Source organism: Ranitomeya imitator, chromosome 10 (genome assembly GCF_032444005.1).
Source record: "Ranitomeya imitator isolate aRanImi1 chromosome 10, aRanImi1.pri, whole genome shotgun sequence".
Lineage (NCBI taxonomy): Eukaryota > Metazoa > Chordata > Amphibia > Anura > Dendrobatidae > Ranitomeya > Ranitomeya imitator.
The window spans coordinates 88,746,546-88,773,348 of NC_091291.1; the positions used below are offsets into that span (position 1 = coordinate 88,746,546).

Genomic DNA, 26,803 nt, shown 5'->3' on the forward strand with positions numbered 1-26,803 from the left:
TACTTTCACACAAAACCCCCAAAATGGACAGGACAATATTGTTGGCAGCACCAACTTAATATTTAGTTGCACTCCCTTTGGAATAGATAACTGCAATCAATCGCTTCCTATAATCATCAACAACGTCTTACACCTCTCAACAAGAATTTTGGACCACTTTTCTTTTGTAAACTTTCACAGGTCTCACATATTTGAAGGACGCCTTCTCCCAACAGCAATTTTAAGATCTTTCCATAAGTGGTAAATGGGATTCAGATCCGGACCTATTGCTGCCTTTTTTCAGATCTCTCCAGCGCTTTGTTTCCATTATTTTCTGGATGCTTCTTCAAGTATATTTGGGTCATTTTCCTGCTCGAAGACCCATGACCTGGGACACAAACCCGGTTTTCTGACACTAGACCCTACATTGTGACCAAGAATCCTTTAAAAATCTTTAGATTTCATGATGCCTTCCCCACAGTCAAGGCACCCAGTGCCAGTGGCAACAAAATACTGTATATACTCGAGTATAAGCCGAGGCACCTAATTTTACCACAAAAAAAACTGGGAAAACTTAGGGTACGTGCACACGCTGCGGATTTTGCTGCGGATCCGCAGCGGTTTTGACGCTGCGGATCTGCAGCTGTTTTCCATGAGTTTACAGTACCATGTAAACCTATGGAAATCAAAATGCGCAATGCACATGCTGCGGAAAAAAACGAGCGGAAACGCTGCGTTGTTTATTCCGCAGCATGTTCATTCTTTGTGCGGATTCCGCTGTGGTTTACACCTGCTCCATAATAGGAATCTGCAGGTGTAAAATCGCAGGTGGAATCCGCACAAAAACCGCAGTAAATCTGCGGTAATTCCACAGTAAATCCACAGGTAATCCGCAGTGCAGTTTACCTGCGGATTTATAAAAACAGGTGCTTAAAAATCTGCAGACATCCCACCTACGTGTGCACATACCCTTATTGACTCGAGTATAAACCTAGGGTGGGAAATGCAGCAGCTACTGGTAAATGCTCCATAAAGTTTATGATGGCCCCATAAGATGCTCCATACAAAATACGCCTCATATAATGCTCCATAAAATTGAAGATGGGCCCTATAAGATGCTCCATACAAAATACGGCCCATATAATGCTCCATTAAGTGCCCATATAATGCTCAATCACAGTTTATGTTGATCACCATATACCATATATTGCTTCTGCTACAGCAAAAAAAAATAAATAATGAAACACTCACCTCTCGTCGCCGACCACTGCCCCTCAGCATCGCCGTCTCTCTGCACTGACTGTTCAGGCAGAGGGCGCATACTAATGATGTCATCATGCCCTCTGACCTGAATGTCACAATCAGAGGACGCGGAAGACATCACAACAGTGGAACGGGGAGAAGTGAATATCGCAAGTACTGGGGGCCTGAGCAATTGGTGACACAGGCACCTGGCCCCCATAGCGCACCGTGTCCCCACCTGCTCAGGACCTCTGCCCTGTCAACAATCACCGGAACACTCACAGAGGCTGTAGGCATGCGCAGATGACCAGGAGAGACTGGGGAACACCCGCACTGCAGCGGAGAACAAGTAAGTGGGACCGTGACTCGTGTATAAGCCGAAGGGGATCTTTTTCAGCAAAAAAAGTGCTGAAAAACCCCGCTTATACATGAGTATATATAGTAAAGCCAAAATATCTTGAACCTCCACCATATTTTACAGTAGGTACTGAGTTCTTTTCATTGTAGGCCTCATTCCATTTTTGGTAAACAGTAGAATGATGTGCTCTACCAAAAAGCTCTATCTTGGTCTCATCTGTCCACAAGACGCTTTCCCAGAAGGATTTTGGCTTACTCATGTACATTTTGGCAAACTGCAGTCTAGCTTTTTTATGTCTGTGTGTCGGCACTGGGGTCCTCCTGGATTTCCTGCCATAGCGTGTAATTTCCTTCAAAATGATGATGGATAGTTTGAGCTCATACTGATGCACCATGAGCCTATAGGCAGCTTGAATTTTTTTGAAAATTGATTGGGGCTGTTTATCCACCATCCAGACTATCCTGCATTGCAACCTTTCATCAATTTTCCTCTGACGTCCACGTCCTGTGAAATTAGCTACAGTGCCATGGGTTGTAAACTTCTTGATTATGTTGCGAACCATGGACAAAGGAACATCATGATCTCTGGAGATGGACTTTTAACCTTGAGATTATTGATATTGTTCAACAATTTTGTTTCTCAAGTCCTCAGACATTTCTCTTCTCCTCTTTTTGTTCTCCATGCTTAGTGTGGCACACACAGACACATAATGCAAAGACTGAGTCAACTTCACCCCTCTTTATTTGGTTTCAGGTGTGATTTTTATATTGCCCACAGCTGCTACTTGCCACAGGTGACTTTGAACAAGCATCACATGTTTGAAACAAATTTGCCCAACCACAATTTTGGAAAGGTGCAAACAATTTTGTTCTGCCCATTTTGGGGGTTTTGTGTAAAATTATGTACAATTCGCCTTTTATCTCGGTTTTTGTAGGTTGTTCTAATACATACAAAGGAAATAAACATGTTGATAACAAACATGTGTAATGGCAATAATTTTCTGGAAGAAATACTTCATTCTCTGGAAAAATGTCAAGAGTGCCAACACTTTTGGCCATGACTGTAAATAATCAGGGATTATGCATATAGTGATGTCACACTATAGAAAATTATGTAAAAAATATGATAAAGGGATAATGCACAAGACAACAACACAGTACAGGAATTATATATTTACCTCCAATTAGAAATGTAGTATAATTCTTGATTCACTCTATCGCTTACCCGATGTGCAGGGCTTTACAGTAGCTTAGAAATCCATGATTACGACCACCAAGAACTAAGTAATTGTCACTACTGTATATGAGTGGTCATAACCTTGGATTCCTAAGCCACTACAATGCCGTGCACATTGGGTAAGGGACATAGTAAATCAGAAAAACTATACTATATTTCTAATTGATATAGCACAATGCCCCAGTAATTATTATATATGCCCAAGGCAAATGAAGTGAACAAAAGATCCTTAAAATATTAAAGTTTAATATAATATAAAATAAATAAAAAATAATGAAATACAAAGTATTAAATACAAGTGCTTCTAATATGAGACGAAAATAGTCCCTCCACCCCGACGCACATTTCATCCCACTTCTTAAGGGGACTACCCCTGAGGAAGCAAAATTAATTGAGTGTCGGGTGGAGGGACACACGACCCAGCTCACAATTGTTGAGTCACGCAAGTTGTTTCTGCTGTTTATTATTAGACAATCGTCATTTATTTGTGCTATACCAAACACACTGGTGTTTAATATATAGGTGGCACTATATGATTGTTCTATTTATTTAAGTAGCTAGCTACCATCATTAACATTTACTTTGCCTTTTATGTCTGATATTATTTGAGGTTGGGTCTATTTTCGTGTCCCTCATAATAGAAGCACTTGCATTTTACCCATTGTATTTCATTATTTTGTATGTATTTTATCTTAATATATACTTGCTTGTAATTTCTTCACATCCTGTTCCATTTCAATGTGTTCGGATCCCAGAATTCCACTCGGCGGAAGTTCACCGACCGCCATATTGGGACACCCAAGTAATGGGTGTCTCAATATGGAAACTGCTGGTGGTTCCAGCCTCTTATGCAGTACCACCAGCAGAACACCCTCGCACTACACACATATACATACTGTGTATGCCGTACGCACAACACACACACACACATTTTATACGCTGTACGCAGCATCTTGCGCAGTACCACCAGCGGAACACGGTAATGAACATGTCACCGCCAGGATCAGCCGAATGATTCACTGACCACCGCCACCTTTGCACAGGAGGAGCGCATGCGCAGTTTTAATGTGACCGCCTCTGTCTACACAAAGATGGCGGCAGTCTGATTTACTGCACCTCTGCGAATTAAGCGCAGGCGCAGTGAATCATTCGGCTAATCCCGGCAGCAGATGCGTGATGTGTCTACAGGCAGAGGAAGCCGGTCACATTAAAGGGATTTTCCCATGAATGACAGTTCATTTTAAAAATTGTCTGTGTCTGACCGTGTACGAGAGCACATGGGGTACACAGGTCAAAGAAGAGATGACATCAGAGGAGAAGACAGCAGATGGAGGAGAGAGAAAGCGCACAGGGGTGAGAGAGACAGAGCACAGGGGGGAGAGAGCTCAAATGGGACAGCACATGAGGGGAGAACACAGCACAGGAAGGAGAAAGACAGCAGACAAGGGGGAGAGCACATGGGGTAGACAGGTCAAAGAAGAGAGCACAGACCAGAGAAGTCAGAACATGGGGAAAGACAGAGTGGATAGGTGGGTGAGCACATGGGGAGAGATTCTCAGTGCTGCAAAGCCTGCCCCCATTGTGAAATTACCGCCCTCCCGATGCAATAGCATCGGGCCTTCATCTAGTGTTATAATAAACTTTAATATTTTAAGGATCTTTTGTTAATTTCATTTCCCTTGGATATAAAGTATATAATAATTACTGGGGCATTGTGATATATAGTTTAAGGAAAGTGGTATCCAACACATTACTATTAACCAAAGAAAGAATGGACAGTCGAGTAATATTGAAAATTATACATTCAAGTTTATGAAATATATAAATATTACATAGACAACAATGGGTAAAAAGGTAAAAAATGCCAAATAAAATTTTAATTTAAATTTTTCAAAGGGCGGCGACACCTTAGTGCCATGTCCAGCAAAGTTGGTGCACAAGTCTATATCACGGTAATATATATTCAAAGTCAAAAAGTATATATGAAATGTTATAATTAAAGTAAAGCAATTATGCACTGATTAAAGAAATTACAGTCAAACCTGCCATCCTACACATTACTATGTATTGGGATAGGATATTGGAGATGGGAATACCCCTTTAAACGCTTTTGAAATGTTGAATAGGGTTGTCTCAAGTTTAGGAAAAACTTCATAATTTGTGCAAAACTGTACCACTCATACAGGCTGTGTCTGGTATTGCAGTGTAGCTGGTGCAAAGAGACAAGGTTTCCAGCTCCGGAGGTAAAATCAAAATCTTTATTTCACGATGATAAAAAAGGAGAGAGATTGGCTGCTGGACATAGACCGGTGTTTACCGGAGGAAAAATGCCGTTGTATCACCGAACACGTTTCGAACACGTGTAGTGTTCTTAGTCCTCAGTATCACAATGAGCCGTCAGATTCAGAATAAGAATACCTTAATCAGGTGAAAGTCATGCAAGATAATTAACAAACGCAATGAAAAACAACACAAGTGAATAACAGAAAAAAAAAGAAATTAAATGCATACAAAAGAGTTATTTCTAGTTTTACTTCGATTGCGGACAATATGTTCATATTCGGGATCGGAAACCGCTGTAATGAGTTCCGACCTGTCTTTAGTAGCAGCGATGTTAGTAGCACGGTCTATAGTCCAATTTGGATATTTCCTGTTTGTGAGACGATTTCTAATATTATTTTTTCAAGGGTAAAAAATGCTTCATTGCTGCAATTCCTTCTGGCTCTGAGCATCTCACCCACAGGAATAGCATGCATTGTGTGTTGCGGGTGAAAACTATGCGCATGTAGTATTGTGTTCCCTGCGGTTTTCTTGCGGTATGTATTTCCACTGATGATCTCAGAGGGTTTGCCTGTCAGATGTAAGTCCAAAAAATTAATATTTTCTTTATCAAAAGTGTAAGTAAACTTCAAGTTAAATGGATTATTATTTATATAGTAAATAAATGAGGTTAATGACTCTGGATTGCCTTCCCACATCAGTAACAGATCATCTATATATCTGGTGTACCATGTTATATAATTACAAAACGGATTGTCTGTGCTGAAAATATGTAGTTCTTCCCACCACGCCATCATTAGAATCGCTACTGACGGGGAGAACTTAGATCCCATTGAAACTCCACTGTTTTGGAGAAAAAAGATTTTATTAAATAAAAAATTGTTATGGGGTAGAAGAAATGCACGCACTGAAATGATATATGATTGTAAATCAAGAGAATATGTACTGTATTTTTGTAAATGAAATTGTACTGCATGTAAAGCCACTTTATGTGGAATGGACGTGTATAATGCAACTTCACAAGTTAGCCAGGTCCTCTGGGAGTTCCAAATTACTAAACATTTTGAGCACATCCCTAGAGTCCTTCAAATATCCAGGTACTCTATGTGCTAATGGTTGTAAAATCGTGTCCAGCCATTCTCCCAGATGTTCACTATATGAACCTATCCCTGACACTATAGGGCGCATAGGGGGAGAAAAGATGTCTTTGTGCGTTTTGGGCAAGGCATGTCAAATTGGAATAATGGGATTCTCAACATGCAAATTTTCTGCTTGCTTTTTGGTGAGAAAACCTAAACTTAAGCCTACTTCGATAATGCATTTAAAAAATGTCATATATTCCAATGTAGGATTAAATTTAAGAGGATAGTAAATGCTTTTGTCTTATAACATATTATCAATATCCATAACATAGTCAGAATCATTTAGCACCACCACGGACCCCCCTTTATCTGACATTTTTATGATGATGCCTATGTGTGTGATTTTATTTTGTTAAGGGCATCTAATTCTATTCTTGACAGTTCATTCTTGTGAATATGGGACGTTGGTTCCAATAAAATGATTTTGCATGTCCCTAAAGACAGGTCGGAACTTATTACAGTGGTTTCCGATCCGGAATATGAACATATTGTCCGCAATCGAAGTAAAACTAAAAACAATCCTTTTCAAGAACAACCAGTATTGGTTCTTACATATAGTGCATATTTTAAATCGATTTCTGACATCGTGTATCGTAATTTAAATGTCCTAAGGGATGACGATACCATGGACAAAATTCTCCAAAAACGGTATAAAAAGTTTCTAGACGCGCTCCAACCTTGGGTAATTCTTTGTCCCCTAGTCTTTATGATCCAAATAAAATGAAGAATCCCTTTAACTGGTTATCAACTCTGGGGCTTTTTATAAAATGCGGACAACATCCCTGTAAGACCTGCTCATGTTCCAAAAAAAAACAACTTTTTTTGTGTTCAAAAATTCAAAAGAATTAAAAAAAAAAAGGTTTAAACTGCAATTCTAATCATGTAGTGTATATAATCGAATGCTTTGAATGCAAATTATTATATGTAGGTTCCACCATCAGAAAATTGAAAGACAGGATCAGAGAACATTTATACGATATTATTCAACCTACAACTCGTCATGTTTCTAATGCTTAAAATTATTTTATTAAAGTTCATAACAGGCAAATCATGCACTTTAAAGTATTTGCAAGAGAACAAATTTATGATCACTTACGTGGTGGGGACAGGGAGAAAAAATTACGTGACAGGAAGGCATATTGGATTTATTTACTAAATACTCGGGTGCCCCTGGGGTTAAATTTATAAAAGGAAATCATGTTGCACTATGAATATATGCACTTATTTTCTTATTTTTTGTTTAGTTATTTTGCTTTTGTATGCATTTCATTTCTTCTATTTTTCTGTTATTCACACGTGTTGTTTTTCATTGCGTTTGTTACTTATCTTGCATGACTTTCACCTGATTAAGGTATTCTTATTCTGAATCTGACGGCTCATTGTGATACTGAGGACTAAGAACACTACACGTGTTCGAAACGTGTTCGGTGATACAACAGCATTTTTCCTCCGGTAAACACCGGTTTATGTCCAGCAGCCAATCTCTCTCCTTTCTTATCATTGTGAAATAAGGATTTTGATTTTACTTCCGAAGCTGGAAACCTTGTCTTTTTGCACTAGTCTACAGCGTCAAGCAGAAACGCCCTTCCGTGCTCAAATCTCTTTCATGGACTATGAAAGTACTTATAGGGGTGAGCTGAATTTTTCCTTGTTTATATGAATTGCAGTGTAGCTACATTGTAGACCAGTGTTCCCTTACTTCAGTCCTCAAGAGCCCCCAAGAGATCATGTTTTCAGGAATTCCTTAGTATTGCACACATGATGCATTTATCACCAAGTCAATGCTGAAAAATCCTGAAAACATGATCTGTTTGTGGATCTTGAGGACTAAAGTTGGGGAACACTGCTCTAGAACACTGCTCTTTGGTCCTACTGCATTGTATCTATAGGACTTGTTTCCTATGTTCCTGCAAAGAAAAATACACTAGACAGATATATATGAATAATTTGCAACTCAATACATTAGTCATACATCTATGCTTTAAATATGGGACAACTTCCTTACTGATTCATTTTGGGTAATCCACAGAGAGTGAGAAGAACGATAATTTATGTACACGATCAATGTGTCTGTTTTTTGCTGTATTGTTCGCTTGCGTTAAATCACGATTCCATCCATGAAATTGAAAGAGAAGAAAAGCCTGGGTGATACATAAATAACTCAGAAATTTTATCTCCTTGCTACAGTGTGCCAGATCCTTCCCAAAGGAGTTTTGGGGGTTCTGGGCCCATCGTACAGCCCGTCATCCAGCTCCATCATCAGCAACATCTGTGGAGAGAAGGAGGTTAGCCCGCTCTAGTAATAAATCTGTTGTATACTTTGCTATTCTAACCTGCCATGACACATTTGTCATTTCATTTCTTTGATCTTTTACTCTATGTTATGTTAGATGTTTTTCTCTGATTTGCTTGACAATTATGTCTGTAAAGTGGAACCAAACATTTAGCAATGCTTATCCTAAAACTGTACATAACCGGCATCTATTTATGCACTTGAAAGCAATAAACTAGCATTGTATCAGTTTGATTCTTTTATATAGATGCCACTGTTCCACATTTGCTCTGCTTACAAGAAATATAATTACAGTGTAGTTTGTGATGTTAGCGAGAAGCGTAAAATCTTCTGTGATGTATCTCATGGGTAATGTTATTGCTTGTATGCAAAGGCGCTCTAATAGTGTTATAATGAGCTAAACATGGACTTTAATAGAAGCAGGACCTAATATATGTGCACTACAGAAAATAAAAGAAGGGGGTTTGCAGTAAACGTGAATTTTAGGAATGACGCTTTCCCTTTAAACAGTCCAACAATGGGGCCCAGTGGCCGCTGATGTTGGCGCGTGTGCAGGATTCGTTGGTGCACTTTAATATCACAACTGAAGCAAACTCCTTTTAGCAACAGTTCTCTTGCTAACTCCTCAACAGTGGAACCACAAATCGCAGCAGTAGTTACTCACTCCTTGATGTAGCAGGTCTGAGGTAACACAAGGATCCAGCTTAGAGCTGTAGGGTTCAGATGCCTGGGACACAGGACTGCAGGCTTATTCATTTAGACAAGTGAGGCGGTGGTGAACATATCCTGGTACAAGAAATGCGATGATTGATGTGAAAATGTTTTGTCCCATCTGAGTCAAGGTGGTGTTGTGAAGGAAATTGGTGCAGGCAAGTCAGTAGCTGCATGGATAACATCCCAAAACCGGCCCCCTTGAACCAAAGGGTTTTGGCATTTTCAGAAAATAATGACTCTTCACAAGAATATCCTTAAAGTTTCTAGAGTGCCTAGGTGTCATAGTTCAGCAAGGAAAGGTCCCAGGGAATGCTCCATTTTAAGTATTGGCCAATGTTTGGCCAAGGTAGCTCCTCCTTTTCAAAAATGTTTATTATTATGCTGGTATAGCAATTGGTTTTCTGGGTATAGACTTTGCTTTCATAAATATTAATTTTTTATACACCTACGACTGTACCCCCTCTGTTTAAATCTCCTCCTTAGGTCCTCAGTCTGCACCTCAAATTTTCTTCAGATGAGGAAATCTGCCTTTTCCTGAGGAATTGTCCCACCAGGACAGCCCTATTGGTAGCAATTTGATGAGCAGATGTTGCATGTATTAGAGAATTGACCTATGTTAACTTTCTATAGACATCAGTCTGTATAGATGAATCTTGGTCCACCTCTAAACTGATGTCCAAAAAGTTAATTCTCCTAGCATCATACTTGTAAGTCAATTTAATATTCAAAGAATTAGCATTAAGTTGACTCATAAATAAATTGAGAGCTGCATTCTCCCCCACCAGAATATAAGCACATCATCAATGTATCTAAACCAACACAACACATGGTCAACAGACAGCACCCCCTTGTTGCCAAAGATGGTCCTCTCCCTGGGGCCCAGAAAGAAATTGGTGTACAAAGGCCATGTCTGTGCCGCGCTTCTGTAAATAAAATTAATTTTTAAAAATTAAGTTATGGGTGAGATCAAAGTATTAACAGCTCAAGAATAAGATCACATAAATGGCTGTCTCGGTTGTCAGTCCTCAGGAAAAGTTAGGCCGCTTTCGTATTCTACATCTGCTGTCATTAATATTGTATCGGCTTACACAAAGATACCGTCAACCCTAGTGAGGACGTTCGTCGTGTTTTTAACATTAAATGGTAATGTCTCTACAAAAGGATTTAGGTAAAAATCAATAAATCTACACACTAAGTCACATATATCATCGATGCCTGACACTATTGGATGTCCAGGAGGGTTGACGGGATATTTGTGGACCTTATGGAGGAGGTACAGCGTAGCGATCCTAGGGAGCCTGACAGAGAGACCATCAAGTACCTTCTTGTCAATAATGCCTTCTTCAAAGGCCCTAATAAGAATGATTTGCAATTTGTCCGAAGAGGAGGTTACCGGGTTGAAGGACAGCTTAGTGTATGTTTCTGTATCTTCTAACTGACGATAAACTTCCAATTCATTTTAACAGTAGGCCAAACAACAATGTTGTAAGTGTGAAACCTGTGTCTAATTAGCTACATGCATGTAAGCAAAATATATAAAGAAATTAAATCATGTGCGGCCCACATAGTTTTTTGCATGGACACTGCATGACATATATTACCCCTCATGTTACACTGGCGTGAGATTGCATCCTTGATCTGAAAACATTCAGATACACCTGTATTGGTGAATGTGCATTGTGTATTCCTTACCAGTGGGGTTTTGATGCAGCAAAAACAGAACCCACATGGTTTAAAAATAATTAGCTTTACGCTACAACTATGTGTGGTACGGGTTTTACTTTTCAAGTAAGTCCGTTGCTTAGTTCTTGGGGCTATCAAGCTACCTAAAGTTTTGGCGTTCCTATATACAATTTTAGGTTACGGGGACAGATGATCTTCTATAATTTTGTCCTGCTTTAGGATAGGCCAGTGTGTTTGAATGATTCTTTAAAAAAATGTCTAGTTATTGTGGAATTGGGTTATGAATGGTAACTTGCCAATCTGTTCAGTTATAGTGGGGGATGCACCTTTTTTTTATTCTTATGTATTAGATTGGTCCTGGTAATAAATTTAACCTTTTTCAAGGACTTTTCCAGTTTATCTTCATCATATCCTATAACTGTTTTTAATAAGTGTGGCTTCCGTAAGATAGTGGTCAATGTCTGTACAATTTTGTCGAATACACATAAATTGATCTTCAGGGATATTTGTTAACCATGCTGGGAGATGACAGCTGGATATGTGAATATAACTATTTGAGTCTACCTCCTTGTCTTAATTCTCATCGTCCTAAATACACTAGGCCAAAACGCACCTCAGTGAACTAATTATATACAACACTGATATGTGGTGAACCATAACAGCAGGAAGTGACCAAGGCAGAACACATCACCGGGGCGCGGGGCAGGACACATCACCTCTCTCTGACCGCACCACTTTGCAGCAACTACACACCCTGAGCAGGTAACATTTTGATACCATAGCATTCTATAGTGACTGAGGGCTTTGTGTATACACGGTTGCTGCATGGAGATAGATATATGCTCTGATCTAGGAGAATGTCAATTAGGCTATATATGGAATGTTATTAGTCCCCATACCTCCTCTGGTTGTTGATATTTTTTGATCTTACATAATTTTTGATCTTATCTTTGATCTTATTTTTGTTGATATTTTTTGATCTTACATAATTTTTGATCTTACATATTTTACCAATAAGGAGGTATTATCTTGGACGCACAAGGTTTATTATTCCTTCTTCATATCCTTTTTGTGACATTTGTTATTTCATAGCCATTTGCCTGCCGTACATTTTAAGACACGTTCTACTTTTTCTCCAAAACCTTTTTTCATTTTGGTGCGGGTTCCTTTTCTATGTGTTGTGTCCTTCCTCGTTTTTTTCTTGGAGGTTACCCTTAATTCCCCTGCCTTTTTATATTATATTCTTACATGTTTTTTATATTGTAATTTAATAAAAGATATACATTTTACTCACTTTCTTTTGTCTCTGGTCACTTCCTGCTGTTATGGTTCACCACATATCAGTGTTGTATATAATTACCTCCTTGTCTTGTGGTAACTCTTTGTCGCCAGTTGGTTTTGTTCGACATAAATTCTCAGATCTAAATCTCATACTTGCTGAGATTTTATCTTTGGACAGGTTCTGTCCAATGAAAAAAATCTCACGTTCCCAGAGAATAACATTGGTCCGAGTGTGATCCAATGTGTTGTCGGATCGCACTCTGAATGAAAATACAATCTTATGCACGAGCCTTAAAAGAAGACCTGTCACTTACCAATAAAATGTAATTATTTTATATGGTCTAAATGCGGCTGTTGTTTTTAATCTAGAATGTGATTTTTTTTACTGGTTATGGCTAGACTTAATACAAATTGATTTGCAGGACCTGGTCCAATGACTACGTCACTGATTTGTGGTCGCTGCATGGGAGCATTGATATAAGCTTCCTGATGTCCGCGCTTCTTTTTTTGATTTTCCGGCATGGCACAGCAGCACTGTTGTGGCATGATGTACATCTTATGTTGTACCAGGCAATTTAATCAAAACAAGTGTTTCAGAGATAGGAGGTAGTTCCGGAAGGCTGCCTTCCGACGGCCACAGATTACTGACCGGTGACTAGGATTGGGTCGTGCAAATCGATTTGCACCAACTCGAGTTCTGGCTTCTCTCTGTTTCTGGTTATCAGGACAAGATTTACATCAAAGCAAGAAGAGGTCATAAACGCACAGAGAAGAGTTAAAGACCTCACCTCCCTGACTAACAAAACCAGATTTACCTAAAGGGAAGAGGAGGCCATATCTCAGGTGAAGAGAGGCACAGAAACAAAAAAAGAACTATGCCAGGTTCACTAAAATGGTAGCATTCAAACTGGTAAAACAATTACATATTTCTGGTAGGTGAAAACATCTCTGTAAACACCAGAGCCCAGGTACTGCTGCTACCTCTACAGCCCAGGTACAGCTGCTACCTCTGCAGCAATCGTACGGCTCCTACCTCTACAGCAATCGTACGGCTCCTACCTCTACAGCCTAGGTACGGCTGCTACCTCTGCAACCCAGGTATGGCTCCTACCTCTGCAGCCCAGGTACATCTGCTACCTCTGCAGCCCAGGTACGGCTGCTACCTCTACAGCAATCGTACGGCTCCTACCTCTGCAGCCCAGGTATGGCTGCTACCTCTGCAGCCCAGGTATGGCTCCTGTTGTGAATTCTGTTGTCGGGCTCCCTCCTGTGGTCATGAATGGTACTTCGGCTGGTTCTGTCCATGGACTTCCTCTGGTGGGTGTTTCTGAGTTTCCTTCCACAGGTGACGAGGTTAATTCGTTAGCTGGCTGCTCTATTTAACTCCACTTAGATCTTTGCTCCATGCCACCTGTCAATGTTCCAGTATTGGTCTAGTTCACTCCTGGATCGTTCTTGTGACCTGTCTTCCCAGCAGAAGCTAAGTTCCTGCTTGTATTTCTTTGGTTTGCTATTTTTCTGTCCAGCTTGCTATTTTTATTGTTGTCTTGCTTGCTGGAAGCTCTGGGATGCAGAGGGAGCGCCTCCGCACCGTGAGTCGGTGCGGAGGGTCTTTTTGCGCCCTCTGCGTGGTCTTTTTGTAGGTTTTTGTGCTGACCGCAAAGCAAACTTTCCTATCCTCGGTCTGTTCAGTAAGTCGGGCCTCACTTTGCTAAATCTATTTCATCTCTGTGTTTGTATTTTCATCTTTACTCACAGTCATTATATGTGGGGGGCTGCCTTTTCCTTTGGGGAATTTCTCTGAGGCAAGGTAGGCTTTATTTTTCTATCTTCAGGGCTAGCTAGTTCCTTAGGCTGTGCCGAGTTGCATAGGGAGCGTTAGGAGCAATCCACGGCTATTTCTAGTGTGTTTGATAGGATTAGGGATTGCGGTCAGCAGAGTTCCCACGTCCCAGAGCTCGTCCTTAATTATCAGTAACTATCAGGTCATTCCGTGTGCTCTTAACCACCAGGTCCATTATTGTCCTGACCACCAGGTCATAACAGGCTCCTACCTCTGCAGCCCAGGTATGGCTCCTACCTCTGCAGCTCAGGTATGGCTCTTACCTCTGCAGCCCAGGTATGGCTCCTACCTCTGCAGCTCAGGTATGGCTCCTACCTCTGCAGCCCAGGTATGGCTCCTACCTCTGCAGCCCAGGTACGGCTGCTACCTCTGCAGCCCAGGTATGGCTCCTACCTCTGCAGCCCAGGTATGGCTCCTACCTCTGCAGCTCAGGTATGGCTCCTACCTCTGCAGCCCAGGTAAGGCTCCTACCTCTGCAGCTCAGGTACGGCTCCTACCTCTGCAGCCCAGGTATGGCTCCTACCTCTGCAGCCCAGGTATGGCTCCTACCTCTGCAGCTCAGGTATGGCTCCTACCTCTGCGGCCCAGGTATGGCTCCTACCTCTGCAGCCCAGGTATGGCTCCTACCTCTGCAGCTCAGGTAAGGCTCCTACCTCTGCAGTTCAGGTACGGCTGCTACCTCTGCAGCCCAGGTACGGCTGCTGCCTCTATAGCCCAGGTACAGCTGCTGCCTCTACAGCCCAGGTACGGCTCCTACCTCTGCAGCCCAGGTACGGCTGCTACCTCTACAGCCCAGGTACGGCTCCTACCTCTGCAGCCCAGGTACGGCTGCTACCTCTACAGCAATTGTACGACTCCTACCTCTACAGCCCAGGTATGGCTGCTACCTCTACAGCCCAGGTACGGCTGCTGCCTCTATAGCCCAGGGACGGCTGCTGCCTCTACAGCCCAGGTACGGCTGCTGCCTCTACAGCCCAGGTACGGCTGCTGCCTCTACAGCCCAGGGACGGCTGCTGCCTCTACAGCCCAGGTACGGCTGCTGCCTCTACAGCCCAGGTACGGCTGCTGCCCCTGCAGCAAATGTACGGCTCCTGCTTCTGCAGCCCAGGTATGGCTGCTACCTCTACAGCAAATGTATGACTCCTACCTCTGCAGCTCAGGTACGACTGCTACTTCTGCAGCTCAGGTGTAGGAATTTCTCTGAGGCAAGGTAGGCTTTATTTTTCTATCTTCAGGGCTAGCTAGTTCCTTAGGCTGTGCCGAGTTGCATAGGGAGCGTTAGGAGCAATCCACGGCTATTTCTAGTGTGTTTGATAGGATTAGGGATTGCGGTCAGCAGAGTTCCCACGTCCCAGAGCTCGTCCTTAATTATCAGTAACTATCAGGTCATTCCGTGTGCTCTTAACCACCAGGTCCATTATTGTCCTGACCACCAGGTCATAACAGGCTCCTACCTCTGCAGCCCAGGTATGGCTCCTACCTCTGCAGCTCAGGTATGGCTCTTACCTCTGCAGCCCAGGTATGGCTCCTACCTCTGCAGCTCAGGTATGGCTCCTACCTCTGCAGCCCAGGTATGGCTCCTACCTCTGCAGCCCAGGTACGGCTGCTACCTCTGCAGCCCAGGTATGGCTCCTACCTCTGCAGCCCAGGTATGGCTCCTACCTCTGCAGCTCAGGTATGGCTCCTACCTCTGCAGCCCAGGTAAGGCTCCTACCTCTGCAGCTCAGGTACGGCTCCTACCTCTGCAGCCCAGGTATGGCTCCTACCTCTGCAGCCCAGGTATGGCTCCTACCTCTGCAGCTCAGGTATGGCTCCTACCTCTGCGGCCCAGGTATGGCTCCTACCTCTGCAGCCCAGGTATGGCTCCTACCTCTGCAGCTCAGGTAAGGCTCCTACCTCTGCAGTTCAGGTACGGCTGCTACCTCTGCAGCCCAGGTACGGCTGCTGCCTCTACAGCCCAGGTACGGCTGCTGCCTTTACAGCCCAGGTACGGCTCCTACCTCTGCAGCCCAGGTACGGCTGCTACCTCTACAGCCCAGGTACGGCTCCTACCTCTGCAGCCCAGGTACGGCTGCTACCTCTACAGCAATTGTACGACTCCTACCTCTACAGCCCAGGTATGGCTGCTACCTCTACAGCCCAGGTACGGCTGCTGCCTCTATAGCCCAGGGACGGCTGCTGCCTCTACAGCCCAGGTACGGCTGCTGCCTCTACAGCCCAGGTACGGCTGCTGCCTCTACAGCCCAGGGACGGCTGCTGCCTCTACAGCCCAGGTACGGCTGCTGCCTCTACAGCCCAGGTACGGCTGCTGCCCCTGCAGCAAATGTACGGCTCCTGCTTCTGCAGCCCAGGTATGGCTGCTACCTCTACAGCAAATGTATGACTCCTACCTCTGCAGCTCAGGTACGACTGCTACTTCTGCAGCTCAGGTACGGCTCCTACCTCTATAGCTCAGGTACGGCTCCTACCTCTACAGTTCAGGTATGGCTCCTACCTCTGCAGTTCAGGTATGGCTCCTACCTCTGCAGCTCAGGTATGGCTCCTACCTCTACAGCTCAGGTACGGCTCCAACATCTACAGTTCAGGTACGGCTCCTACCTCTGCATCTCAGGTACGGCTCCTACCTCTACAGTTCAGGTACAGCTCCTACCTCTACAGTTCAGGTATGGTTCCTACCTCTGCAGTTCAGGTATGGCTCCTACCTCTACAGCTCTGGTACGGCTCCAACATCTACAGCCCAGGTATGGCTCCTACCTCTACAGCCCAGGAACGGCTGCTGCCTGTGCAACAAATGTATGGCTCCTGCTTCTGCAGCCCAGGTATGGGTCCTACCTCTGTAGCTCAGGTCAGCACCTACTTCTGCAGCCCAGGTATGGCTCCTACCTCTGTAGCTCAGGTCAGTTCCTACCTCTGCAGCTCAGGTATGGCTCCTACCTCTGTAGCTCAGGTATGGCTTCTACCTCTACAGCCCAGGTACAGCTCCTACATCTGCAGCCCATGTCACGTAGTCCTTTGTACGATTGAAGTAGCTAGATAGATGAAAGCAGCTTTCATCAGGAAATGTGACATCTGGGAACATAATGACGTTGGATTAATAGGACTATGTTTATTTCATTATTTTGTACAAACTGGCAAATTCATATTATAAGAACATATGCAGAATAAAAGAACTGAAAGACTTGTGTGGTTGCCTATATATAGATTAATAATCGCACAGAGATGACAGCTGCCAAGAAAAGGTTCACTCAGCTCACGTCAGATCAAACGATCAGAAGATCCTGCTCAGAGATACCCCTCTTACATTTACTTAACAAGACAGAATAAACGCACAATGCAAGAATTACTTTTGTAGAACTTTCGTCGCACTATAAAAAGACATTTTGTCTGTCATTACTGCAGTGTGATCAGTTCAGGAGCATGCTGGCTTTCATGAATTCCTGATCACGTTTCCCAAAGATAGGAACATTAGCACAAAAGAAAAGTAAAGCCAGATTCACAGAAGAGTAATGTGGGCACAACCGCATGATTGTTGCACAACTCGGCTTGATTGCAGGTCAGATCACTGGAGCTAACAGCATCGCAAGAATGCTGTTGCAGGAGTTCAGGAAATCAGATCACTTGATGGGCGGACCAGGAATTGTGACCTATCGTAAGGACGCTGTTGCAGGAGTTCAGGAAATCAGATCACTTGATGGGCGGACCAGGAATTGTGACCTATCGTAAGGACGCTGTTACAGGAGTTTGGGAAATCAGACCAGTGGGTGGGCGGACCAGGAATTGTGACCTATCGTAAGGATGCTGTTACAGGAGATTGGGAAATCAGACCAGTGGGTGGGCGGACCAGGAATTGTGACCTATCGTAAGGATGCTGTTACAGGAGTTTGGGAAATCAGACCAGTGGGTGGGCGGACCAGGAGTTGTGACCTATCGTAAGGACGCTGTTACAGGAGTTTGGGAAATCAGATCACTGGATGGGCGGACCAGGAATTGTGACCTATCATAAGGACGCTGTTACAGGAGTTCAGGAAATCAGACCAGTGGGTGGGCGGACCAGGAATTGTGACCTATCGTAAGGACGCTGTTACAGGAGTTCAGGAAATCAGACCAGTGGGTGGGCGGACCAGGAATTGTGACCTATCATAAGGATGCTGTTGCAGGAGTTTGGGAAATCAGACCAGTGGGTGGGCGGAACAGGAATTGTGACCTATCATAAGGACGCTGTTACAGGAGTTTGGGAAATCAGACCAGTGGGTGGGCGGACTTGGAATTGTGACTTATCATAAGGACGCTGTTACAGGAGTTCAGGAAATCAGACCAGTGGGTGGGTGGAACAGTAATTGTGACCTAACGTAAGGACGCTGTTACAGGAGTTTGGGAAATCAGACCAGTGGGTGGGCGGACCAGGAATTGTGACCTATCGTAAGGATGCTGTTACAGGAGTTTGGGAAATCAGACCAGTGAGTGGGCGGACCAGGAATTGTGACCTATCATAAGGACGCTGTTACAGGAGTTTGGGAAATCAGACCAGTGGGTGGGCGGACCAGGAATTGTGATCTATCGTAAGGATGCTGTTACAGGAGATTGGGAAATCAGACCAGTGGGTGGGCGGACCAGGAATTGTGACCTATCGTAAGGATGCTGTTACAGGAGTTTGGGAAATCAGACCAGTGGGTGGGCGGACCAGGAGTTGTGACCTATCGTAAGGACGCTGTTACAGGAGTTTGGGAAATCAGATCACTGGATGGGCGGACCAGGAATTGTGACCTATCATAAGGACGCTGTTACAGGAGTTCAGGAAATCAGACCAGTGGGTGGGCGGACCAGGAATTGTGACCTATCGTAAGGACGCTGTTACAGGAGTTCAGGAAATCAGACCAGTGGGTGGGCGGACCAGGAATTGTGACCTATCATAAGGATGCTGTTACAGGAGTTTGGGAAATCAGACCAGTGGGTGGGCGGAACAGGAATTGTGACCTATCATAAGGACGCTGTTACAGGAGTTTGGGAAATCAGACCAGTGGGTGGGCGGACTTGGAATTGTGACTTATCATAAGGACGCTGTTACAGGAGTTCAGGAAATCAGACCAGTGGGTGGGTGGAACAGTAATTGTGACCTAACGTAAGGACGCTGTTACAGGAGTTTAGGAAATCAGACCAGTGGGTGGGCGGACCAGGAATTGTGACCTATCGTAAGGATGCTGTTACAGGAGTTTGGGAAATCAGACCAGTGAGTGGGCGGACCAGGAATTGTGACCTATCATAAGGACGCTGTTACAGGAGTTTGGGAAATCAGACCAGTGGGTGGGCGGACCAGGAATTGTGATCTATCGTAAGGATGCTGTTACAGGAGATTGGGAAATCAGACCAGTGGGTGGGCGGACCAGGAATTGTGACCTATCGTAAGGATGCTGTTACAGGAGTTTGGGAAATCAGACCAGTGGGTGGGCGGACCAGGAGTTGTGACCTATCGTAAGGACGCTGTTACAGGAGTTTGGGAAATCAGATCACTGGATGGGCGGACCAGGAATTGTGACCTATCATAAGGATGCTGTTACAGGAGTTCAGGAAATCAGACCAGTGGGTGGGCGGACCAGGAATTGTGACCTATCGTAAGGATGCTGTTACAGGAGTTTGGGAAATCAGACCAGTGGGTGGGCGGAACAGGAATTGTGACCTATCATAAGGACGCTGTTACAGGAGTTTGGGAAATCAGACCAGTGGGTGGGCGGACTTGGAATTGTGACTTATCATAAGGACGCTGTTACAGGAGTTCAGGAAATCAGACCAGTGGGTGGGTGGAACAGTAATTGTGACCTAACGTAAGGACGCTGTTACAGGAGTTTGGGAAATCAGACCAGTGGGTGGGCGGACCGGGAATTGTGACCTATCGTAAGGATGCTGTTACAGGAGTTTGGGAAATCAGATCACTGGATGGGCGGACCAGGAATTGTGACCTATCATAAGGACGCTGTTACAGGAGTTCAGGAAATCAGACCAGTGGGTGGGCGGACTAGGAATTGTGACCTATCATAAGGGCACTGTTACAGGAGTTTGGGAAATCAGACCAGTGGGTGGGCGGACCAGGAATTGTGACCTATCATAAGGATGCTGTTACAGGAGTTTGGGAAATCAGACCAGTGGGTGGGCGGACCAGGAATTGTGACCTATCATAAGGACGCTGTTACAGGAGTTTGGGAAATCAGACCAGTGGGTGGGCGGACCTGGAATTGTGACTTATCATAAGGACGCTGTTACAGGAGTTCAGGAAATCAGACCAGTGGGTGGGTGGACCAGGAATTGTGATCTAAATACAGGTGCAGAAATGTATCCTAAGGCTCATTCAGACGTCAGTAATTTTTCCTGTACACAAACAACAGTCTGAGTTTCATCAGTTACCGTAATTTAATTAGAGTTTCTTCAGGGTTTGGTCTGTGTCAGTTTTTAACATTAGAGTTAGATTGGTGCTTCATCAGTTTTCCTTAGATGAAGGAAAACAACAATAGAGGTTTCTTATGCTTTCCATAATTAACAGTTGGGGAAAACAGGTAGCTCTCGGAAGGGGTTCACTTGTTGCCCGGTTTCTTGATGAGCCCAAAGATTTACATTTTTGTGTTTTATTTGAGAGTTGGTTCAAAATCTGACATTTCTCTGTAATTCTCTATGGACCACTTGGTCTGCAAAATTACATCGACACGTTGTTAGGGTTGGCGGATTGCACTAAATAAAATATAAATTAAAGTGCAATCGCAACCCGAGGTCTACTGTGCAGAGATGTATAACTGCTGCTAGTGTGAATAATCATAGAGCAAAACAGCAAGTGTTACCTTAAACACACTGTGTTAACACCACATGGTATGAACAGGATGCAGAATACCTAAGCTCTGTTAACTTCACAAAGAGGTAGAGCTCCAAGTTTGCTAAATATTATACCCTGTGACAGGGATGATAGCACGTGGAGAGCTTGCACTACAACTAAACTGTGCTAACCGCACACATGAATGGAGCAGATGCTAAGTCAAGAGAAAGAACTCATATGACGCTAGGTACAAAACCCTGTTGCCTTCACAGAGAAGTATATCATAAGGGTTGAGCGTGCTCTGTAACTTAACTGTGCCAGTCGCACACATGTACGAAACAGAGGCTAAGCTAAATGGCTAGATACCCCAGTCCTGAAAGCTACTGAACCTGTGCCTGACCGGCACCATAAGCATGCAGCAGACTAGAGACTCAGGCGTTGAGCCATAGGTATGAAACCACATAGGTGTGCAACCTGTCTGCTAACGTGTACAGACTCTGTGCATAGACAGACACACAGATGTGCAGATAGAGTGGTAGAGTATCCACCCACACACACCAAGCATAAATTACACTAGCGCACCCGCATGCGCCGCTGAGAGCTTTTTAAACCCTAGGCTCTACCCCAAACACTCACACCCACACCCACCGGAGCTGCCACATCACCAGAGCAGTTAACGTCTGACCACCAATGAGAAGACACCACATCACAGACATGCTCAGTAAGGTGATCTCTGGACTTAGAATCCAGAGCGCAAGGCTGCACCTGCATGTCACTGGTTACCATAGACTTGGCTGGAGAGCCAGCAGTAACCAAACGTATACCACAAGCATGAGCAAGACACTGGGATTGACGTCTGTGCTGAGCAGCAATCCCAGCAGCTGGATCAGAATGGGAGACCACAGCACCAGACGATGCTTGGGATCTATCCCATGCAGCGGGAGAATCCCAATGCCTAACACATGTGAGCAGCACCATAGACTATGATAGGAACAATGTCTATCCATTAAAACATGGCTAAAGCTCATACAACAAAACCTGATGTCTGATTGAGCTCATACTCAGAATCAGAATACAGGAGTAATCTAACCAGAATTATGTGGTGCCCCTGAGGGTCCTGTCGCCACAGGGGTCCTGCACCTCAGCCAGAGGTGTGGTACTCCGCTCTTGAGTGGTCCGAATAAGATCCAGTGAGTCACGAACCAAGACTGAGGCAGTGTCTTTACTTAAAAAGCAGATAAAGTAGAACTTAGTATATGGAAGAAACAGGTTGATTACCCTTATACAATACACTCTCTCAACCGGAGCTGAAATCACTGTGCCATTCCAAGGTTTCCTGAAGAGTGTATTCACTGGGAGTTAGAATAAATTTATCTATCTGGAAGGTCAATTCAGGCACTCAGAGAAGAGGTGTAAATCAAATGTAGTGTTATCATGGCACCCCCTGGAATGGCACACTGAGTATAACCTACACAAACCTACAATAGCAATACATATAAATATAATACAAAGGTCCTTTAAGCGCTTCAACTAGGGATACCTGGGTATCTATGACAATATGGTACCTTTAAGCTGGGGTGAGTCTCCCCTCAGGCAAAAGATTGCATAGGCTACAGCCAGTCCCAGATCTTCGGCGCCAATAAGTTGCAGCAACACCAGGTTCCTTGTCTTGTCAGCCAATGCTGAGCACAAATGCCGGGAACTTATAGTTCAGTTGCCTCAAGATGCCGTCTCTACTCCTGCAGTCCTCACGAATTCTCAAACTATAACTCTCAGCTGATTGGAAGAATATCAATAAAACTTAACCTTTAATCCATTAGTTAAAAACTATAAAGTGCAAAACAAGTGCAAAAAAGTGCTTGTGCTAAGACCACATAGTGCAAGTAAAAACAGACCAAAAATACTTGTATATACCACCTGTGTCTGCCTTTCAGAGGTAATATTTTACAGCTATCATGTATTATCACGCTGACCCTCTATTTTAGAGGGATTTATACCAGTTCGAACAGGTCTATGACCTTTGTGTATTGAATACTCCTGTGTCAGGTTTATACAATGAAAAATAGCCACTGGTATATTTATTGCTTTTTCTATAACATGCCGAGGGAGAGGACGAGAAAAGCCAATCCCACCCAAAACAGAAAGGCTCAGTGCAATCCAACCATACGCCGAGGGCTTATACTCGTTATACCAATTACTGATAGCCTGGAAACTAGCCACCATAACCTCTATCATCATAGCAGAAAAGTAGTAGTACAATATAGCAGCAAGCTCAAAGAGTCTCTATATCATAGTATTTTGCCCAAAGATTTCACCAGAATACATATATGCCTTCCCTCAGGGACTGTCCATACTGGCATATGTTCAATGAGTGACTCAGAAAGGCATTAATAAAAAGAAGCCCATTTATACTCATCTATGGGACTGAGCGTTCTAACGGTGCCTTTTTCAGAGTGCCCAGGATCTCATAACTGGCCGTTTTCAATATTACCATGCCGTCTCATCCTAGCAGAAACTTATGTCTGCCGACGCATTTCATCTTTCGAATTATCAGGGGTGTAGCGAAAATCATCATTCAGCGAGCATTGCTAAGCTAGTCACCTCTTTACCTGCCTTATATAGACTGAATCCATGTCTCGATGACGCGTGGTTCCGGACGCCGGTAAAACTGTTCCAGCTTCCGGTATACACGCATCATGTGATGTTCGCACCCACGTCACTTCTGGCTATTGGGCCGCAAACAGTGAGTGTTGAAACGTTCACATCATCACCCGTTGCAGACACGCACAGGTGTTAAAGAAATGGTTAATCTGATTCTTCATCTTTTTAATAACAGATAAATAACAGAATTACAGTAAAACAAGTATTGTGCAAGATGTTATCATCTGGGTTATCATCAATGCGCCAGTTCAGTTGCGCAGTGTCCGATTACAGGGTCATGTGATCTCCAACGGTACACTGCATGCTGCGGTAAGCGCAAAATTTGCGCTGCCAAAAGTTTACGCAGTAAACTAGGTGGGAAGTGCATGGGACACAACGGACCAAGGAGAACAGGAAGGATAGAAAAGGGTGCATGCTACACGCTGACCCTACTGGGCCCTACCTATCTTAGCCCTGCCTACCGCGGAGGTTGGCACCCTAGAGACCTGCGCTGTGGCACCCCCACTCAACGGCGGCTATCCCTATTTGTAGAATCCCTGTCGATGATCTACACTTAAAGGAAGGAAGAAAAGCTGAGTTGTTCATTAAGACCCTTTGGGCTCATAGTTTGCATTCGAAAAATCCACATGCATTCCCTTTGCAAGAAACATTTATCCCAGTGACCCCCTCTTTGGGACTGGGGAATCCTGTCAATCTCCATGAACTTCACTCCTCTGAGATCACCATTGTGTAGTCTATTGATGTGATTTGCTACTGGGATGTCCCTCTTGTTAATGGTGTCCCTGTGGTGTTCCCCTACTCTTCTTCTTAGTTCATAGCTGGTCTTACCTACATATTCAAAACCGCATGTACACGTCATTTTGTAGACCACCCCTCTAGTTTTACAGTTGATGAACTGTCGTATGGTGTAGTTTTTCCCTGTCACATTACTTGCAAACTCTTTCCCTTGGCTTATGGACCCACAATACTCACAGCAACCACATTTGTAACAACCCTTGTCTTGACCACCTAACAAGGTGGAATTATTAATTTGCGAAGGGGGGTAAAAAGGCTGTGGACAACCATGTCTTTTATAGAACGTCCCCTCTTAAAGGTTATCTGTGGTTAAGCTGCAACAATGTCCCTCAGATCATTGTCCATCTGCAAAATGGGCCAATGGCGCTGTAGGATCTCTCTTAGGTCTCTTGCTCCATTGGTGTATTTAGTGATAAACCGAATTACATCTCTTTCCTCCTTCTTCTCGGCTGGGATCAGTAAATCTTTCCTTTCCTTTGATAACGCCGAAGTGTAAGCCTCCTTAAGGACGTTATCAGGGTAGCCATGCTCGTGAAATCGAGTCCTTAGATCGTCTGCTTGCTTTTTATACAAATAGGGATCTGAGCAATTTCTCCGAACTCTTAGATATTGGCCCTTCGGTATCCCCCTCTTGAGTGGGACTGGATGGTTCGATTCCCACCTCAAAAGGGAGTTAGACGCAGTTGGCTTTCTGTATGTACTTGTAGTGAGTTGGCCGTCCTCCCCTCTTTCAATAAGCACATCCAAAAATGGCAGTCTGGAGGCGTTTAATTCAAAGGTAAATCGTAGGCCAAGGTCATTACCATTCAGCCCTGAGACAATCGTGCGAAAGCTCTCCTCATCACCTCTCCAGATAACAAACACGTTGTCTATGTACTGTAGCCATAGGATAATTTGATCCTTGGCTATGTACATAGTGTCCTCAAAAATGACGTTTTCCTCCCACCAGCCCAGGAGCAAATTTGCGTATGAGGGAGCACAGGGTCTCCCCATCGCTGTGCCCCTGAGCTGGTGGAAGTACTTATTGTCAAAAAGGAAATAATTCCTGGTAAGACAAAATTTGAGTGCCTGGATGACAAAATTATTGTGATCGCCATATTGTCATCCACGTCTGCTTAAATAGTAGTCCACAGTCATAATGCCCTTATTGTGAGGGATTGAGGAATACAGTGCTTCAACATCAATTGAACATAACAATATGTCCCCATCCAACACAATCTGGTCAAGCTTGAGGAGAAGGTCCGTCGTGTCCCGTGTGTATGAACTCAATGACACAAGAAACGGTCTAAGGATTCTATCGACATATAGACCAAAATTTTGTGTAAGGCTGGTTTCACATTTGCGTTTAAAACGCAAACGCATTTGGTGAAAAAACACATTTAAACGCGTTTAAACGCTGCATTTTTAGACGCATGCGTTTTTGCATGTTTTAATACAAACGCGGCGTTTGGACGCATTTACATGCGTTTTTTCCTGCATTCGCGTTTTTGAAACGCATGATGAGAAGTGTGTGACAGCTGCCAATCATCAAAATCAACAAGAAAACCCACTATAAACAGAAATAGCTAGGGTTTGGGTTAGGGTTAGGATCCCTAGTAACCCTAGGGATCCTAACCCTAACCCTATCCCTAACCCTAACCCAAACCCAAACCCTAACCCTAGGGATCCTAACCCTAACCCTATCCCTAACCCTAACCCTAAGCCTAGGGATCCTAACCCTAACCCCAACCCTAAGGGATCCTAACCCTAACCCTAAGGGATTCTAACCCTAACCCTAACCAAAACCCTAACCCTAACCCTAGGGATCCTAACCCTAACCCTAACCCTATCCCTAATCCAAACCCTAACCCTAAGGGATCCTAACCCTAACCCTAACCCTAAGGGATCCTAACCCTTAGGGTTAGGGTTGGGGTTGGCTTATCAGTGTGTAATCTTGTATTTTTCTATTAAAAACGCATGCGTTTACATAGACAGCAATACTTTTTTTGCGGAAAAAAACGCATGCATTTTTTTGTGGCAAAAAAATGCCGCTAAAAATTACTACATTTTGCATTTCTGCAACACAACGCATGCATAGAAACGACACATGCGGCGGGAAAACGCATGCAAAAAAACGCATGTGTTTTTAATGTTAAGTATAGGAAAAAAAAGCATGCTTTTTTTGCGCTAAAACGCAGCAGCAAAAATGTAAATGTGAAACCAGCCTAAGTGCAGCACCCCAGAGTCCTGGTTGTTGCAGTAATATCACTCTGCCACTATAATTATAAAGCACATGATATAAATAATAACAGAATGACTAGTCAGAGGCATCCAAAGCACATACAGTTAGGTCCATATATATTTGGACAGAGACATCATTTTTCTAATTTTGGTTATAGTCCTTACCACAATAAATTTTAAGCAAAACAATTCAGATGCAGTTGAAGTTCAGACTTTCAGCTTTCATTTGAGGATATCCATATTAAAATTGGATGAAGGGTTTAGAAGTTTCAGCTCCTTA

At 43.8% G+C, this 26,803-nt stretch overlaps 1 protein-coding gene across 2 annotated transcripts in view; it reads left to right on the forward strand.

Moving 5' to 3' along the window:
- GRIK4 (glutamate ionotropic receptor kainate type subunit 4) overlaps positions 1 to 26,803 on the forward strand; it is a 583,539-nt gene that overhangs the window by 329,473 nt on the left and 227,263 nt on the right. For both annotated transcript variants that reach the window (XM_069742917.1, XM_069742916.1), the window contains one exon: positions 8,425 to 8,522. In XM_069742917.1, the coding sequence (XP_069599018.1) occupies positions 8,425 to 8,522 (98 nt within the window). The remainder of the gene's footprint in view (positions 1 to 8,424; positions 8,523 to 26,803) is intronic.